Genomic DNA, 19,325 nt, shown 5'->3' on the forward strand with positions numbered 1-19,325 from the left:
TTTCAGAGAAGTACTGGGAACTCTGGGATTCTATAACAATGTCTTTTTCAGCAGGTGCAGCGAAGATGTTTATGGGAATATAGAGCGGCAGGATCCATGAGCAGAGGGGCAGAAAATAAATATTATTTCCACAAAATACAAAGCAACATCATTGGCAGTGTCTTAGTTGAACTGTTTTGCAGAAGGGAGGCTCTTAATAAATGCTGCTGAAACAAGAATAAGGGAAGGAAGAAAAGGTATTTTTATTGTGCTGCAAAGTTAAATTCCCTCTATACTGAGTTTATTAATTTCTTTTATGTTTTTTATCCATGATATAGCATAAGCCAAATGAAATGTTCTGAGGAGAATTTCTACAAATCATAATGAATTATTTTCTTTACAATGTTACTGATACTCAAAATAAACATACATAACTAAAGATGCTTTGAAAGAATGGTTCACTGACAAGACTTGTAATACATAGAGTAAAAACGCATTTCTGTTAGATGTGAAACAGCAGTAGCATTTCTATATGTTTGACAATAAAATCTTGAGATACTAGCAATGTGTCTTAGCAAGTAACACAAACCCATATTATATTTCAGAATATTCTAATAAGGGATAATAACCCTGGCTTCTTTATAGCCTCTTAATATATTCCTACATACTTCATCATATACAATTACCTTCACTTACGTTTCTTCAAAGGCTATTTTCTCGTGTTCTAATTCTAGTGAGGACAAGAAACATATTTAAAATTGCAAACCCAGAAGTTTATATCTCCACTCAGACTTTTGTCCTCCATGCTGTTACTCTAGAATCCAGCATGGTGCGGAAGGACCACCAGGTGTCACTCTTCATTTATTAAACATCGCCGGTAGCCCAGCATAATCCTGAACATGACTGGCAGACACAGTAAGGTGCCTAACAATGACAGTAGACCTGACGTCTAATACATCACACCTTACTCAGATATTTTGCTCCTCTTTCCTTTTATGCCGCCCATTTTGGCAATTTGGGTCACAAGTAAAAGCATAGGAAAGTGAAGTAGGAGATCCTTATTTGCTTTAAAATTGAAATGAGAGAAGAAAGGCTAAAAAAAGCTAAAACTTTAACTCGTTTTAAAAATAAGTGTAAAAACTAGTCAGCTACCATTATGTATTACTAGTGATTTCAACTACATAATTTAATTCTCACAGTATCCTGTGAGATATTATGTCCACATTATAAATGTGAGAATGGAGACCACCTGTATCAATATGCTCAGATAAGACTGTGGGCTGCCAATGTGAGCATGACTTAGTTTGTTCCAGGAAAAGGTAAGAAATTACCAAAAACCAATTTATTGAAGTTAATAGACTGCTCACTTAGGCAAGTAGCTTGTTGATTAACCACAGGATGACGTAGCCAGTATCCAGACTTGCTTTGTCAACCTAAACTGTGATGTAATGATCTTTGTCCAATCCCAGTGGGCTCCCAGCTTTGAAAGGCACACCCAGACCACTTTCACCCAGGGCTCCACACCCTACGATGAACAGCAAGTCCTCCACTTCCGAGGTCCCCTCTGCGACACTGCCATGGCCGGCAAGGCAGTCCTCTGCCTCGCCGCGGAGAGTGCTAAGGCACTGAGGTTGGCTGTTAGCCAGTCGCTAGGTAATACTTTGAGTTTTACCAATGAGAAAATAGAAGTCTAGGGTCAGTAAGATAAGTTGCTCACGGTTCTCAAGTTAGAAATTGGCAGAGCCAGGTCTGCTCACTCAAGTGTTCAGAGGAGATATCTGGGCTTTTTCCAGACATTGCTGTCTGAGAAGAAATGATTATTCTCAGAGAGTTAATCCCAATAAAGTTAAACTTATAAATTATTGATACAGTGATGTTTAATTATAATAAATATGTAATTATTAATACAGTCAAAAGCATAACACAAAGCTTATTAAATAATTGATATTTCTCCTTTTTGAGCAAAGAAGGAGTGCTAGACATTGGCTAGTAAGGAAAAGCGATGAACTATACAAGTTAATTGTGTAAGAACTCACACATGATTTTTTCCTTTATATTTTGATTTATAAATTTCAACCAAACAAAGCTAGATGTGCATTAAGAGAAACATTTTGCCAAAAGTATTCTTCATCTAAAAATACCTTTTTCTTTTTTCAGTACAACTCTAATTATAGCCTTATAGTCCAACCTAAGGTTCTTGATAAATATTAATTCAAACAACCAGGATTAACATCTCTTTGATGAATTTCCCCTTTTCATTGCTACCTCTAATCGCCTCTGCCATCTCTGCTACATGAAGATGGACCACTTAAGTTAAGGCTCCAAGATCTAACGCGGACATTTTTTTTAAATTTACTTCAACATTGTATTTTGCTAAGTAGCTTATTTAATTGAGGCAATAATAGATAATAACAGAGGATGGATAACTTATCATCCCTGTTTTCCACATGAAAAAGCCTGAGTCTTAGAAAAGTTAACTTGCTCAGGTTATATGTGGTATGCAGCAGAGCCGTGATTCAAACCCAGGTCTACCTGGCTCCACCGCCTGATGTAACTCCTGCAGAGGGCAGTACAGCAGTCGGCCTGTGACCTTAGAAATGGCTTAATTCACAAGGAAGAGGAGGCGCTCCAGCAAGGGTAGTCATCAAATGGATGAAGTCAATTCCATGCTGTGTGACGCTAAAAGCTTTGCCTGCTGCATCTCTAGTCCAATCAGCTTCCAGCAGGAGCACGTAACTGAAGGGAGTGACTCAGAATAAAAACAAATCAAGGACACTAACTCAGGATACGAATAATATTTTAATTTTTAAAGGCTATCATTTGAACAAATAATGGATTTTCGGACTCAAGCATGTTATCTTCCATGAAGCTGGAGCTCAGTCAATCCTGAGTGAATGACTAACACTTTCTGGGGGTGTGTCCCTTCAGAACCACCACAAAATAGTGTTCTTTCCTCAGAAAACCGCTTCCCGCACGCCACTCACCTGTTATGAAGCTTATGGTGGAACTGTCACAACAGCTCAGTTCCGGGTCTCCCCAAGTCACCATGGTCACGCGAAAGTTGTAGTACCACGCGGGTAACAGGTTAGCTATTCTCTAAACACAGCAAGGAAACAAGAGTCTAAGGGGGAAAATCCTGTTTTTGGAATAGAGTTATTTTTTCTAGGCCATGAAAAGAATTAATGACTAATTTTTATCTTTCTTTTCTGTGCTTTGTTGTATACACCAAATTTTGCATTAAAACAAAACACCCCTTTTTGGAATGAGGGGAGGTGTAGATAAAATGTTATACAAAAATGTAACATAATTTTCAAAAGTGATTCAAAGGTATAGAGTCAACTCTTTTCAATATTGGTTTTATTTTGCACTTTCCTAAGTGATGTTACATAAGTGAAATAATACTTATTTGCAAGTGATTGTATGCACACATCTCCCTATTTCTACGCTGAATGACCTTTGACAACTCTGTATTCTCCCAGCTTGGACCATAAGCACATGCCCTTGATGGGTGGCAATTACCAGAGCTGTCTGCTGGGTAGAGGGCAATTGTGTGCTTCGTGTGTGACCGGTAGGTAACCTGCTCTGTACAAATTATTCAAGTTTTAGAAAGAGCAGTCTTTACCTGCTCCCTAACGGCGTGACATTACAGGTATTTAAGTGATTTGTAGATGTCAAGAACTGTAATCATTACAGTTGAGCAGTGTCAGCCAATCGTTAAATGATGAAAGGTAATCTCTTCTGCTTTTCTCCCTTGGAGCAGTAACAAACAATAAGTGCTTGATCGCTCTACTAAAATGTGGACTAACAAATAAACTCAATTACGGGTGAAAGCTAGTTTCGCACAATGCTCTCTCTTCTTCAAAACAAACAAACAAACAAACACACAAAACCTGAAAACAATCCTAACAACAAAAACAACGAAAAAACCTTGAAAGTAGCAAGCTGCCTGCGTGTATTTACGGACACCTTTTTCTGAGATTTGGTACATACAGGGATGTCTGTTCACACAGGGAAGTGTGCCAGACAATTAAGGAGAGATTACCACCGATGCAGTTAAGGAGACAGTCGCTGCTATTTCATAGTAGGTTGTCCATTCTGATGTCATTGTTGCAGGATTGAAATAGAACATTTCCACCACATATTTTCTGAACACTCCTACATAAGGTCTGGCCCAGCTCAAAACCACTGCTGTAGGGCCCAAGGGGTAGAGCATTAAATCCTTTATTCCAGTTGGAACTAAGAAGGGGGAGCGGGAGTGAACAAAGAAACCCAAGAAGAAATGTTTAATATCTTAGCAATGGCTTCAAACTTCTTTTTAATAACTAAAGTTTTCACTTTTCTGATATAATCATTGAAAACTAAACACATTTGCCCCTGATCCGCAGCTCCCCACCAGTGGTAAATGCTAGAAATGTCCACCAGCTATATAGTGGTAATAGTTTATTACTCTGAAGGTATAGGGTGAACGAGAATGGCCCTTCCACATATGGTGATAATAACTTGAACTTGGACATTGCACCCCTCCAAACAATACTCAGATAAAGTTATTATTCTTATAGTTGGCAACTTACCAATGGCAAATGTCACGGGGTCTGAAGGTGGTCCAATCAAAGGGCCTTTTCGTAGGTACATCACAACCTGGTATTGGGCACCAGGAACCAGATTTTCAATAACAGATTTGCTTGTGTTCACCTTTAAAGCAAACACCCAATAAGATTTCATTAGAGCTGGGGTTTTAGAATGTGGCACAGAGACTAACACTGTATGCAGAGATTTTTTGTGAAACCACAGATGCCTTTGAAATCCAGAATCCTTTACTCAGGCCAGGGAAAGTCAGATTCCAAAATCAGGATGATTTATAGTTTGTGTGAACAGTGAAGAGGGCCCAGAAGATTTCAATTCTGTGGCTGGATTTAATAAGCCCCAGGAACTGCTTTATACCCATCAATGTCAACTGTAACTGTGCCCACAAGAGACACAACAGCCTCTAACTGTAATCAAATCAGCAATACCGTAAGGATAGTCTGACACCCTAAATTGTAGTGTCAGCTGATTACCTACAAAGATCAGTGCGGGAATGCCCTTAGTCCCTTGTCACTGAGAAGCACATAACATCTAATTATGGAGATGGAAATGACTTCAGAAATTACCTAGTCCAAATTTCTCATTTAGTAAATCAACAAAGTAAAGCCAGAGAATGGCCAAGGTCACATGCTGAGATTTAGTGGCGGGGGTCTAAAAGCTTCGTCTGTGACCTCTAGTCCACACTATAGGCTCAGCATCGAGACGAAGCAGAAAATAGTTTGCGAGGCTACTGTGACCCCATAAAACACTGTCGTCGAGAAGATTTCTCATTGGATGAGCTCTTCTTTACTGTTTTTTTTTTAAACTTTGGTTATGTAACAAATACCATATAGGGAAAGAAACATAGGGAAAATAGATAAATAAAATGTACCCATTCAAATTGAATGTTGTTGTGCATAGAAATGATTATTAAGCTTTAACTTTTAGTGCTTCTAATTTTAACACAGTCTTGCTTGTGGAGAGAACACAGGTTTTCTATTCAGACTGCCTGAGATCAAATCTTGATCATGGGAATTCATAAACATGGGAATTTATCGATAATTTATAATTTTTAAAATAATTCTTACCTTGGCTCCCCCACTGATAAACTATAGATAATACTCTTATCTACCTCACAGAGAGTTGTAAGGATGTTTAAGCCAGAATATAAAAAAGTTGACTCTTATTACTCAACTTTTGGCCCCTAGGTTACATATAAAATTATAAAATTGCTGCAAAGGTGCATGAATAAGGGAAAACAATATATTATTGACAGCTTATCTGGGCCACAATTTTTAAAAGTCTCAGCACTATTTTAAGAATGAACATACCAGATATGAAGAACATATACATGATGATGACGGATTTAAATTAATGGACACAATGTACCTACATGGAGGGCCAGATGGTAAGCTTCATGAACTTAAGGTTCAAGTCAAGTTTGTTTTATTCCTAACACCTCTCACAGGATCCACCTACCCCAGAAATCCATGGCATTGGAGGAGGAAGAGGAGAAGCACTAGTGGGGAATCTCGTGGGTGCTCTGGGTGAGGAGTAAAGCAAAGGCCCTGTGGCACAGTTGATGGTGGAGGCAAGACAGGGAGAAGGAAACTATGAAATAGTGAAACATGATAGTAATTGTTAATGTGTCTGGCTTTAGAATCACACTTAGTTTTGAGCTGAATTTTCTGTTTAGTGTAATCACAGTGCCACTGAATAAAAAGCTAAAGAAATATTATTATTATTATTTTCTTTCTGGATAATGAGTGCGTTAGAAATAAGCCCAGGCCAGTCAGACCAGTTCTGGTGAGAACACCTCCTGCATTCCCTTCATTCACGGCCACACGGCTGGAGGCCAGTTTATGAGACTTTTTAAAGGGATGTTTCTTCACCTGAAAGTGCGTGTGTGTGCATGTGCGTAGTGGGGCAATGGATGGCGGCGGTGTGGTAATACCACAGTCCTCAAAACATTCTCATGTAACTGAGATAACACCTAGCACAGTGGTTTTTAGTGCCCACTCTCGACTCAAAATATCCGTCTCCCTGTCTGTAATCTTTATCAGCTTCACGCTGCCACTTCAGAAAGGTGGTATCAAGGTGCGCTTAGGTCAGCCTTTTCTGGCTCCTTTACAATGTATTCTGTCTCTCTATACCTTTAGCCTTTTGTCTCCGTGCAAAAGCTACATAACTTGTACATTATCTGGGGCAAGGAAGAAATGTCCCTTGGAGCCGTCAAGTTCTAGGTCATGTTTGTAAAAGAAACACATTTTTCTATCAATGTAGATTGTCAATCATCTTCGGTATTCTCAGGGAAGGAAGCTTATAAGCTGCACAGTGAGCCGTGATTTCTATGGTTAATTGCTTCAGCGTATTTACTCCTTAATTTAATTCAAGTCCAGGGCTGGCCTCATTTTAAGTATGGGCTTATCTCAGCACTCCAAGGCTTTCTAGTGCTCCAAGGGCCACAGTTCCTGAATTCATCTTATCAATTGACAAATCCTCCCTCTTTGAATTTTATTAAGTGCCTGTTTTTTTTGTGGTGTAAATGGAAACATTTTAAATAGCTTTTATATAGCAAACATCTCTTTTGATTATTATATTTCCAGTGTACTCCACATAAATTGATTTTTTTTTTTTTTTTGCCTTTAGGGAGGTAAATATTGTGTTTGTAAGACACCGAGAAACAGTAAATTTGATCTAATGAAATAATAAAATGTAATAGGTAACAAAACAAAATAATAAAATGCAATAATAAATCTAGGTTTTAGGGAAATAGGACTGGGCTCCATCCAGGATTCCGGTGGGGGAAGTCAGGCCGTGGGAGAGCGAGGTCCGCTCTCAGGCCCACGCTGCTCGGTTTCATTCAGGACCGATGACTGGCCTCTGCCCGCATTCTGGCCATCAGCCCCAGAACTATGGATTCTCACACTGGCTCCCCCTGGCCCTCTCCCTCTCTGTGCTCGCTAACTCCTAGTCATCTTTCAAAACTCTTTTCAGTTGTGATTATTGAGTTTTTTACTTTATATACTTCTAATTTTTGAATTTTTTTTTAGTGAGCCTACATTTCTTTTACAGTTAAAATAACAAGAAAGAGAATGAGAAAAAAGTAAAACAACCAAAAACTCCCCCAAACCTTCTGCATGGTCGTCTCCTCTCCTGGGGGAAATTTTTCTCACCAGTTTCCAAACACTCTTGCTTCAATCCATGCCTCCTCACGCCCACTTCCTTCCTCACATGGCCTCTTGATCATTGACGTTTAGCCTAGGCCTTATTTTATACTCTGCAGTAATTGTATGTTCACTTATCCAGTGCTCTCACCAGATCATACGCTCTGCAAGAGCAGGACATACCAAAATGAAAGAAAAATGAAAGTGAAAGGAAGATGGCCAACCTAAGAGGGAAAAGAGGATGACTGTGTCCCAGCAGCCATGGACACTCCTGTCCTGGCTCTTGGTGAGCGCAGCTTCTGGAGGGAGGCTGCACGGCCCACCGTGGTTGAGTGAGCCCGACAGCAGGTGATTCCTTTACCTGCGTGCAGTACTGTTTCTCCAGCCTCTGGCTCTCCTTCTGTTTCTGGCAGGTGAGTGACACCACAGACACTATGGTGCCGTTGTAGTTCTCTTGGGAAGATGTCCAGGACATCAAGGCGGTGGTTGAACTTAAAACGTGGACACTCACGTGCTGGGGCTTCTCAGTGAGTTCTTCAATCCACTCTCCTGAAGGACCTGGGCGTTTCAAATGAGAGCACAAGGGATGTTCACGCTGAGATGGTGGAGATAAAAGATTAAGTTTAAAAAATCACGTGGTTTTCCTTCGCCCTGACAAAGATACTCAAAATAAGATCGGCAGCCTGACCGGCAGGTCTTCACCTCGTCTGCCTTAGCCCCTGCCCTCCGCAGGGGTCAGTCATCATTGACCTAAAGGCCAGCAGCGGGAGAGACAGAAGCTCCACCTCGATCGTTATGTGCATCTGTTATTCTGGAAACTTCTTCACCAGACAGTCTTTACTCCTCTTTTAACAAAGAGTGGGCATCGCAGTTTGACCCTTCATCAGTGTTTAGAATTTCCTTGCTACTAGGAATCTTTGATCTCTAGAAATAATTACTTTGAGATTAAAACTATCTTCTACTACAGTTGATTGAAAAAAATTCAAATTTGGCAACAGCAGGATGGAAGAGGCAGGGTGTGACTATATCAGAGAAGGAATGGTCAACAGGCTGGCTTAATTAAAGAAGCTGGCGAAAGCCTGCGTGATAATTTGAAGACACGGTAGGTTTCTCGTGGTAAAATATCGCCATCGCAGTGACCACATTAGTTTTGTTCCCTAAGGTTTCTAAAGGGGCTATTAGCACAGTGCCTGACACACAGGAGGGGCTCCAGAATTGTTACGGTGATTATTATCTACAGAAACGTGCCAATGTGGAACTTCCTTTTATTTGCTTAGGAAACATTTTTCTGTTCCTTAATAGAAAGCTGTATTCCCAGGCTGGAACCCAGGACAGGGAAAGGAGCAAGTGCCCATGCTGGGGACAGAAGTCCCTGGCTCACCGCAACTGGGGCAAGGGAAATAATAATATACTAATACTAATACTAATAATAACAACAAAAATAATAATGGCAAAGAGGGATAGCATTCATTATGTCCCAGGCTCTGTTTTAAGTCTGTATGTGTCTGTATATCGAGTCCCTCAATTTCCATAACAAACCTATAAGATAAGTACTGGTATTAATCTTACTCTCAGATGAGGCAACTAAGGCAAAAGGAGAGTGAGCTGGAATTCACACGCAGTCTGTTTCCAAAACCCATGCAGTGGTTGAATAAGTATTTGTTGAAGGTGCAGCAGAATTAATAAATATGCAAATAGTATAACCTCAGGCTAAAAGCAGATGTACCCAAATACAATAAATCTAGAAAAATACCACACACACACAGAGCTCTGTGTTTTGTGTTGTGGGCTACGAAACAGCAGAGACTCAGAGACAGGAGCGGCCAGAGTAGCTGAGGGAGTTTTCCTGGGAGCCGTTAACACTGGCGGGGGATCTCTAGGAGCAGCAAGGAAACCTTTTGGTTAACGAAACAATTTTAACCTCATGGGAAGCACTGAATAGAAACCTTTGTTCTTATTCTCAAGTGATCTCATGCCAAAGATCTCCCTTAACTGAAAGACATTAAAGGCAATTATGACTACTCTTTGTGCATGTCTGCTGGCTCTTTCAGGCCTTCTACCGGTGGTGACATTTTTGGTTTCTTAAGAGAAAAGGTTATAGGACTCATGGACACGGGCAACAGTGTGATGATTGCTGGGGAGAGAGGGCTGTAAGTGGACTAAATGGTAACAGAAAAAAATACAATAAGGATTTTTTTAATGTTATATGGGACAATTCCAACATTGTTAAGCTGCTAAATAAAGCGATCTCTTCCCTCTGTCCTTGGCCTCCTTGTCCTGCCCACTTTTTTGAGGATTATTGAATGAACAGTGGGGGTTCTGCCTTTGCAGGTGGTGCTAAAGTGTATGGTGGTCATCCTTTTTGGAGAGCAACTTTTATCTATTTGTTTCTGTGTCTTCTTCCTGCTTACCAGAGGTGCCTTGAAGTCCTGATGAGCTACATAACTGATTTGTAGCCTCTGAGCTAACTCAGGTTAGTTAAAAACATTATAGACATGTTCTGTTTGTACACCGTTAGAGGCTACTTACTACTCTGCTATTTCTCTTTATGGAATCAGTAGACGTCACCCCAAGACTTGACACTGGGCCTTTTAGGAGGCTCTAGCTTTTTCTTTTTGTAGCAACTTTATGGTGACCACCTAGGTCTTACTGAACTTCAACATTTGTCTTTCATTTGAGCTCTATAAGCTCAATACCTTAATGAGACTTTTCACACAGCCCAACAATATTACGTTTCATTATGACCTTACACGTGAGTCATATTTCCGAGACTGTGTGTTCATGTCCTTTGAGTTTGTGTGGCTACTGTGAAAGGTCAGCTTAAAAAATGTGCAATTATCACAATAATAAAAAAATCCTTAAGATAAATGGGTAGGTTTGCGATTATGAAACATACATATATTTCCTCTGCTCTCAAAGTGGCGTGGCTTTGGGATTCTCCTGACCTTGAAGAATTCTCAGTGTCTCTAAGGTCTGATGAGTAATTCATGCCTGGGCATCATCAGTCCCACCAGTTCCATTGTCCCAGCCCCCCTGTAGGTGAAGCACGGTTTCCCTGGTACTTACTGATGTAAAAACTGAGCGATTTTGCTGACTGACTCTTTCGAGTTTCACAAGATCCTGAGGAACTAAAGGTTGTCACAGATAACTTATATTTCCCAGGCTCCTTCAGTTCTGTAACAAATTCATGCGCTTCTTCAGCCACTGTCAAGTGTTCGGTAAAGTTTTCTGAATCATGCATGAAGAGAGAACATATATAAATTGATAACTGGAAAAGCCTGGACTATAGACAAGTCCGTTAATACAAAAGTATTTTTTGTATTAAAGTATTACAGAAAAAGTATTTACAAGAAAAAGTATTTTTTCTTGTCTCTTTGTTAAATTCAATTATATCTCTAAGCTAAAGGCACTATAAATAAAAGATGATCAAGGGTTCAAATTGATTTCATAATACTTTTAAATGGCCAAACTAAAATGTGGTATAGAAATCAATAAAACGAGGATGAATATATATATTGTGTATTGTTACATACAGTTATCTGACTAAATTACACGCACAAAATAGAAGTAGAATATCAGAAGATAGCACTAATTGACTTTCTCATCTGGATATAAATAATAAAAAATAACCAGCAACAAATAGCCTAGGAGTTCTTCGTGGTGACAAAGAATATCCAGAAATGCCTTAAAATATATCGAATTACTTCTAGTTAGAAATAATTCCTCTGGACATATTTTCTGACACGTGTAATATTTTTTATCTGCTTTTCTCCAGAACTTTTAAAAGTAAAAATAATTTTTATATTGCTTCAAAGTCCATCTCCTGTTTCTTATTCTCCATTTGATTTTAATAGCCTTCAACAGTTGGTGATTATAATCACCTTCAACAGAACGCAGTAAAGTCAGATAAAAGCATGTTTGAACCTTCATAGAAATGAGCATTAAAAAATCCTGAGTTACAAGACCCTATTTTCCACAAAGTATATTGAGGAGCAGAAAAATGAAAGCCAGATTAAGGGAACTTTTTTTTAACAGAAGTAATTCCAGGCAAATGTTAAGACTTTTGACTTGAATAATTGGAAATCAAAAGGATTTCAATTGTATACAATATTTGCGTATGGTTTACTGCTCCATCCTCTAGTATAGAGGAATCCACAGATTTTTGTATCTCATTCTACTAAATAAAGTAGAAGCAAAGAATATGTCAAATGTGAAACTATATGATCCTAATGCCCTACGGTGAAAATGACCTGTCATTTTAACTTTAAATTTTGACAACTTGACAATCTTTACCACCCACACTACTTGACTGGAAAGCATAAAATGAAGTGTGTTATTGTAAAAACAAGACAAAGAACAAACAACTGTAAAAATCTATCAAACAACAAAGTAGATATTATTCATGACCCAAATTTACTGAATGCCAAGGCTTTCCGCTTTATGAATTGGTGGGCTAAAAGATAAAGAATGGCTCTCAGATGCTGGCCTAGTGGATACAATATGTAATGTAGTCGCTGCAGTGGAAATGCCGGCTGCTGTGATTTTCTGTTTTACCACCAGCTCCTCCTCTTTGGGAGAATATGCGGGACTCCCCAGGAGCACAGCCCAGGGGACTCAGGAGAGCTGGGTAAGCAGGACACACGCTTGGTGCTCTTGATAAAGGAGCCATTTTGTCAGAAAGATTCTTTGGTTGCATGCTTTGAAATTTTTTGAAAACACAAAATTTCTCCAGAATAGTTTGTAATTTGTGATGGTGGTTAGACCTGTAGATCAAAATCTTTCCCCAATACCCTGGGGTCCATAAAATGTTGGGCAGTGAAAGGTTTCCAGTTGCCAGTACTGGCAACTTGAGAACAAACCAAACCTGCAGATTCTGATCCAATTGGTTCATTTTGTTTCCTAGTCTCAGTTCACATTGGAAACTTGGTTAAATTCTTCCCTTTATCATTTTTTCATTAGCTATTAACTGTCTCACATCAGTCTGTCTTCCTAAACTTAAATTCAAAAATGTTTCAATTCCCTTTCCTTTGACTGTATCATTTCTTATTTCCTCTGATTTCCCATTGCTTTACCTTCTCTTTCTATGTGGATGTGGAACCCATCAAAGGCAGTGGGTGGCTTGGGTGGTAACCAACTCAATACCATTTGCACAGGGAAAAAGGAGAAAGGGCCTGATGGGGACTTCTCAGCATCACGGAGTGTCCTGTTAGTGTCATATGCCAGGGGAAGTACACTGACAAGTTCATCTTCACTTTCAGGAGTCGCAGATGCACTGTCCCACCAATGTGGCTGGGATGTCGTTTCGTAATCACTGCTGTTAAAATCAGGCCAACCAGAAGAACTGTTGCCCGAGGGAATGTCCAGAGTTTCATCTGGAAAACGGAAGAGTTTGTCTGTTGCCATTGTATCTTCTGACCTCATGAACGATTCCTCCGGGAAACTGCCACTCTGTTCTTCCCAGTTGTTTTTGTTCAAGTTTATAATATGAACTGAGATATTTCGAGGTGGGTAAGGGGCTGTAAGAGAAAGAATTTTTATTTTCAAGTAATTTTTAAACTCTATTATAATGAATGCTTAATCTGTCAGTGAGTCAGATCCACAAGCATGTTAACAAAATAGAGGTTAGTTTGACTTCTATATTTTTGTGTTCTACTTTATGATTTCCAGTACACGTACCTCTAAGATTTTCTGTGTAATGTGCACATCACTCAACATCTGTGTCAGCTTTGTGATACTGTGCTTGTCCAAATGGTGATTTAACCACTTTCAAGACACGGAGTTACATCGATATTTTTCAGTTATCATAATCTCCTTTTTAAAAATCTGAATCTCTGTAACTAGATCTTTCTTTTAAAAAAAAAAAAAGGGCAACTACATATAGCGTACTTACAGCTATCAGGCAAAAATACTCCATGTGCCACAGCTGCACTTAGGTGGGCTGCGTGCAGAAGTTGCCCTTTGAATCATTACCTCACAGGTTGGAAATATGACTTTACTCCTCACCTCTCTAAGGTGAAACATATGAGCATGAAATTAGCTTATGGATTACAAAGCATACTTCTCTAGAGGTAGAAGATTATAAAGGCACATGGCATGGTCTTTACCTGCAATAATTTTCACCTATTCTTCAAGTAGCAACTCAAATATCACCTCTTCCATGAACTCCTAAAAAATTAATCTCTTCTGCCTTTGGGTTGTTATATAACTTTATCCCTCTTTCACAGCATGTATTGCAGTCTGTCTTTCATTATTGCCATTCGTATAGAACGTCTACCATTTTTGAGGACAGAGAAACTTTTCCAACAGTCTCTTAGAGCAGTACTTTCCAGTACTTAGAGCGACTCCCAGGTAAAAGATTCTCAATTAATGGGTCTTTACTTGAACTGAATGATGAAAAGTACAAACAGAATCTTAGATGTCGACATGAGGTGAATTACATAGTTCCCTTTCTTTGGCTTAAATAATGAGAATCCTGACAACTTAGAATTTCAGATCGGAAGGGTCTCTGGGATGATCTCATTTTAGCCATTCCCAGTGTTCATACAAACGGCCTCTTCAGCTTCCTATTGAGTACTTAGGCACGGTAGGCACAGGCGATTATATTGTCTAATTATATTAGGCACTTATATTGGTGTTGGTAATGGATATTTAGCAGGTGTATATTTGTCTTACCCATCTGTTCTTCTATCCATCCATCCTTCTTATAACAGGGTTTCATATTAGTTGTGCTACTAAAATTAATGGATATATCTGAATCCCCAAATTCTCCTTTAATAATCTAAAAATCTGTACTCAAACATCTTCAATCTCTTTTTCTGCTAGATGGGCATAAAGAAGAAGTGATGTCTACTTGATCTAGTTATTTAATTCTAAATTTTCATAGGATTATGTTCTTTCTATTCAAAGATTATAAATCCATGATCACATTGATGCATTTTAGATTTTCCTTACTGAATATTTTGCCAGGTTCCCTTTACACTAACAGAAAATTTATTTTAGGTTATTAAAAAATTATTTACTTTTGTTCTTAGCTCTGAGGCGGAATTCTTCTTAGAATGATAAAAAGCATACATACAATAACATAGAATTTAAATTTTTTCACCAAATTAAATTTTTCAGAATACTTACCAGTTCTGTGTTGCTTGGGCTCGTGACTGACGCCACTGTACTCCACAAGAGCACTTTTATTAAAAGTTGCCTCTGACACCAGCTGAAAGGTAATATTACTATAACATATTCCTGGCAGCCAGTGGTTAAACACTGTTTTTCCCTTAAAGAAATCTGAGAAGAGAAACATGAGTTATGTTAAAATATTGGTCTTCCAAATGACACATTCTTTTGGGAAGTTCTAACCAATCTGATTCAATATCAATATATAATATTTCCTTCAACTTCCGGCGTAGAGAGTAGTAAATATTTGGCATAAGGGCAGAGACAAAAATTTGGACTTTCAGACTCAGTCCTGAAAGACTTTTTTCTATAAGAATTGGATATAATTGGAGTTAAATTTTGATACAGGAATATTTGGTGTATTCAGTGGAGAACATATATAGAAATTGTGAAAATTGGGTTTATGTTAGCTATTTCGTTTAAGATAAAAACCCAAGGTATTTTGCCACTTTATGACTTAGACAAAAGTAATTTTACAAGTAATGCTTTCCGTAGGCTCACTCATAAAATCCAGTCTATTTTAAAAGTAGAAATCCAATGCAAGTCAGAAGAAAAATGAGAGAAAGAAATAAAAAATACCTCTTATGCAATTAAAAGCCAAAAAATAATTTTAAAAATTAATTGAGAAAAAAGAGCACATTCACTTATTTATAAACTCATGCCTTTTAACTCAGCCAAAGTTCCAGTGATTGCTTTTCAATCATTTGTTCTTGTGTGTGATAATTGGTTTTCATTGAAAATAAAGAATGCAATAATTTGTGGAATTTATGTTTATTTTTGTTTACATGTTTTCAAGTATTAAAAAACTGTAAAATGGACTGCACATGTTTTAAACAGTGTCCCATTAACAAAGAGGAAATTCTATGGAAGAACGGAATCTGTAAAAGCAGCAAGTCCAAGCGGTGTTTTTCTGGACAGCGTGCCCTCTGTGCTTCCGCGTGCGCTCTCCACCTCCCCAACCCCTTCCGTGTTGCAACCCGCAACTCTGACGCCATCCCCAGGGCCCCGCAGAGAAACGTGCTCTCTGGTGTCCTGAGAGCATCGAACCTCCTCCACCTCCACTCACTCCCAGTGAAGCTGAACGCCCTCCATCCTTTCCCTCTCCGCCCTTCGCCCCCACACCCCAGCCCAGAGCAGTCTACTCAGAGAATTTGGCTTGGTTCTATTGAAATTATTAATTCCCCTGGGCTCTTGTCTTTCTCTCTTCTCACCACAGGTTCTCTATCAGGCCAGTAAAAACAGTAAAACTAGTTTTTATATATTAATGCATATAACTTATCATACAGATAATAATCTTGGACCATATCCAAGAAAAAATTCGTGAAAGGCATCTGTCCAGATTCCCAGTTCTAGAAATGCTCTTCTAACACACCCAGAAGGAAACAGTGTGAATTCATTTCCTGTACCAGACGTGTTACCTTTGGCAAGAATAACGTGACAGTAATTTGAGTGTTTCTAAAGCTTATGCATGGCACATGACTCTAAACTAATGAAGCAAACATTCTAAGACTCCTTCATAATAAGATTATCATGAATCAATAATTATTTTAATGGTTTCTTTGTGGTCAAATAGTGAATTATAAGGTCTCTTTAGAGGAAGAGAATAGACCATTTAGTAAAAATCGTGTAAAAAGTAATAACGAGTCATCATTTATTCCATCTTCCTTTGCCTCTTACCTTTATATAACATTGTCCGGAAGTCTTTACCTTCCCAATAGCTTATGTTTACTCTTGTGAAAACATTATATTTTTCTGGATAATGAATTTCAAACAGGACTCCTGTTTCAGGAGAAGGTTTATAGTCATATATTGAAACGCTGGTTACAGGTAGAGGTTCTGCAGGAAAAAAGCAAACGAGGAAAGAGGGAGTGGAGCAAAAGGGAGAAAGGCCATTATCCACCCTTGGAAGGACCAAGGATTACCCCTGTGAAGACTTCACACACATTTCTATCGTCTGTGAGCACTAAATTCTTCAGTGCTCGTGAGCTGAGGGGTCTCCTTAGCAGTGATTAACAAAGTATACTTGATGTGGAGTTTTCTGCCTTTCAAGTAACTTTAATGTTCATTTTTTCCACTTACCTTTTGCAACAACCCTGAATCTAGGAAAAGCAAACAAAACATAGAACCATAACTCAGAGACTTCAAATTACTTGTCAGAGGTAACTCAACAAGCACAGTGTGTGGCAGAACCTGTCTCCAGATTCCTAGTTCATTTTTATTCTTCCCAAGTCAATAACATTTGATATGAAAAACAGACCAGTAACAGAAAATACATTTTTGCTCTGATCAAGGATAAATGTTTATTTGAAGATTTATTCCTTTGGGTAAACTTAGCATTCATTTTTCTATTTTGAGTATAAGATTACAAACCATCCTATTTTGTGAGAATGAGAGTTTATGGTGTTTATCAAACTACTCTTTCTTTTGAAGTTTTGAAAATGTTTATTTCTATTTTGCTCGAGTTGTTAATTAATCACAAACCTTTTTAAATACTCATTTTTAAAATCTGTGATTGATGTATGTCTGTATTTTCTCCACATCCCACCCTTCATTCAGCAAAAGCCTTGTAAAATGACAGAGCTCCCCGCACCCCTATGTTCTGAAAGAATTATCGGATAATTTTTACTTACATTTATTTTATTCAAGGAAAATTTTAAACAAATTTGGGTTGCAGTTAATCATTGTATTATAGAAGAAAAAATATCTTGATTCAAAATTTTAGAATAGAGAGGATATTTGGACATCCTCTATAGACTAAACGAAAGCAATATCCTTAGTTTAAATTCTACACTTTTAATATTTCAGCTTAAATAATGTAGGAAACCAAAATATGACTTAGTTCATTCCACAAATTATTGAGTAGCTACTTTGTCTGAGTGTGTAGCTAAGTAACTTTCCTTTTGTTCCTTAGGATCTGAACCTATTTTTGCTTTTGCTTTTGATTGAAGAGAGCCAGGAAGGGCTGGCATTACATGTTAAAGCTATGCTTTTCCCTGGAATTTTTGTACATACAAGCTGACGTCTGTAAAAATCAGGGAGGCCTTTAGATCGCAGTGTATGTTGTGGTCATGTGTCTGTAGACTGTGTTCTATACTCTCTGTTAAAGTGTTTCTACCTTATCTCTGCCTCCATCCTTGCTCTTCTTACTAAAGGTAACAGTTACAGAGAGAATTCACTTAGATGTCACATAAAGGAACAAAAAAATATACAAACAACCTCCCCCCTGAAGACTCTCCCTCTTGGATTAATACCGAAGAAGTTTTGAACCATCTGAAGGTCTTTCGACCCAGTCTAATTACCAACTCAGGGAGTCTACCAAACCTCGCTACTGGCTGTGGATCTAAGAGAAACGCAATGAGAGCCAGCAGCAAGGGCGGGGGCAGAGCAGTGGCTCCTCATTGCTGCAGTCGCTGTCTCACCCTCGCCGGGGTTCTGTCTGCTGAGCGGGGACCCTAGAGGTCTACTCAATCTTTCAGGCCCTGAGAGATGAAGCCTGCACATCAAAGCTACACTCAAACTTTGAAATCCAAGGGATACATGAGGATTAGACACAGATACTTTATTTTGTGATTTGTTTTTCTGCACGCTACTTAAATTTTAAACTAAGGGAATTTTTTAAATGCCTGCTTACATGTTTGCTTCTTCTATTTCCTTCAACTTCAGCTTCTGTGACCCAGGCCAGCTGTACATTCTGACACCCAAGCCCAGGCATTACTGAGCCATATTCAATCCAAGAATTACTCTTTTCTATAGAACTCAAATGCATTCCCTAAAGATACTTTACTCTCTCTCCAGTTACTTTATTCTTATTATCATTATTGAGTTAATGATGCGCCATAAACCAGAGCTGTTGTTACTATGTGCTTTGCAGTGATGACAAGATTAAATCTTTTTTCATCTTTTTTTATTGTTATTCAATTACAGTTGTCTCCATTTTCCCCCCACCACTCCCCCTCCCCTCAGCCATCCAACAAGATTAAATCTTGATTTAATTCATTAGCCTTTCTTTGCCAGCCATCCTCTCATTTCTTGCTTTAGAAATCAGGCTGGACCGGACAGAGAAGTGCAGATTTTAGAAACTGTAAATCCCTTTTACACTTGTTTATTCTTTTGTCCTCAGATCTCTCTCTGTCTTTTTCAGATATCAAGCTTTCCAAACGTAGTTTGAACTCGCCCATATTATTCACCCAGACCCCACGTGCTCCCTGACCCGCGGGAAATCGTTGCTCTGAATTTGGTGTTTATCCTCCCATGTGTGCTTTTTACTTTCATGTCTGTATGTGTCCAGTTTACATACAGGATGTCACTTCACATTTCAAAATATTATGTTAATGGCGTGATGTTAAATGTTTCATTCTGCAGCTTAATATTATCACCTAACATTACTTTTGAGATTTATCCATTTTGAGGCAAGTATCTATAAAAACCGTACAATTTATCTATTAT

General features: G+C 38.5%; 1 protein-coding gene across 2 annotated transcripts in view; it reads right to left on the bottom strand.

Annotated features, from left to right (window-relative positions):
• Positions 1-19,325, bottom strand: part of PTPRO (protein tyrosine phosphatase receptor type O) — a 195,011-nt gene that overhangs the window by 63,680 nt on the left and 112,006 nt on the right. For both annotated transcript variants that reach the window (XM_053921772.2, XM_024575591.4), the window contains exons 3-10: positions 16,557-16,715; positions 14,838-14,990; positions 12,782-13,225; positions 10,776-10,937; positions 8,071-8,267; positions 4,551-4,671; positions 4,022-4,215; positions 2,964-3,075 (exon numbers count right to left, since the gene is read on the bottom strand). In XM_053921772.2, the coding sequence (XP_053777747.1) occupies positions 2,964-3,075; positions 4,022-4,215; positions 4,551-4,671; positions 8,071-8,267; positions 10,776-10,937; positions 12,782-13,225; positions 14,838-14,990; positions 16,557-16,715 (1,542 nt within the window). The remainder of the gene's footprint in view (positions 1-2,963; positions 3,076-4,021; positions 4,216-4,550; positions 4,672-8,070; positions 8,268-10,775; positions 10,938-12,781; positions 13,226-14,837; positions 14,991-16,556; positions 16,716-19,325) is intronic.

This window comes from Desmodus rotundus, chromosome 3, assembly GCF_022682495.2.
Source record: "Desmodus rotundus isolate HL8 chromosome 3, HLdesRot8A.1, whole genome shotgun sequence".
Taxonomy (NCBI): Eukaryota; Metazoa; Chordata; class Mammalia; order Chiroptera; family Phyllostomidae; genus Desmodus; species Desmodus rotundus.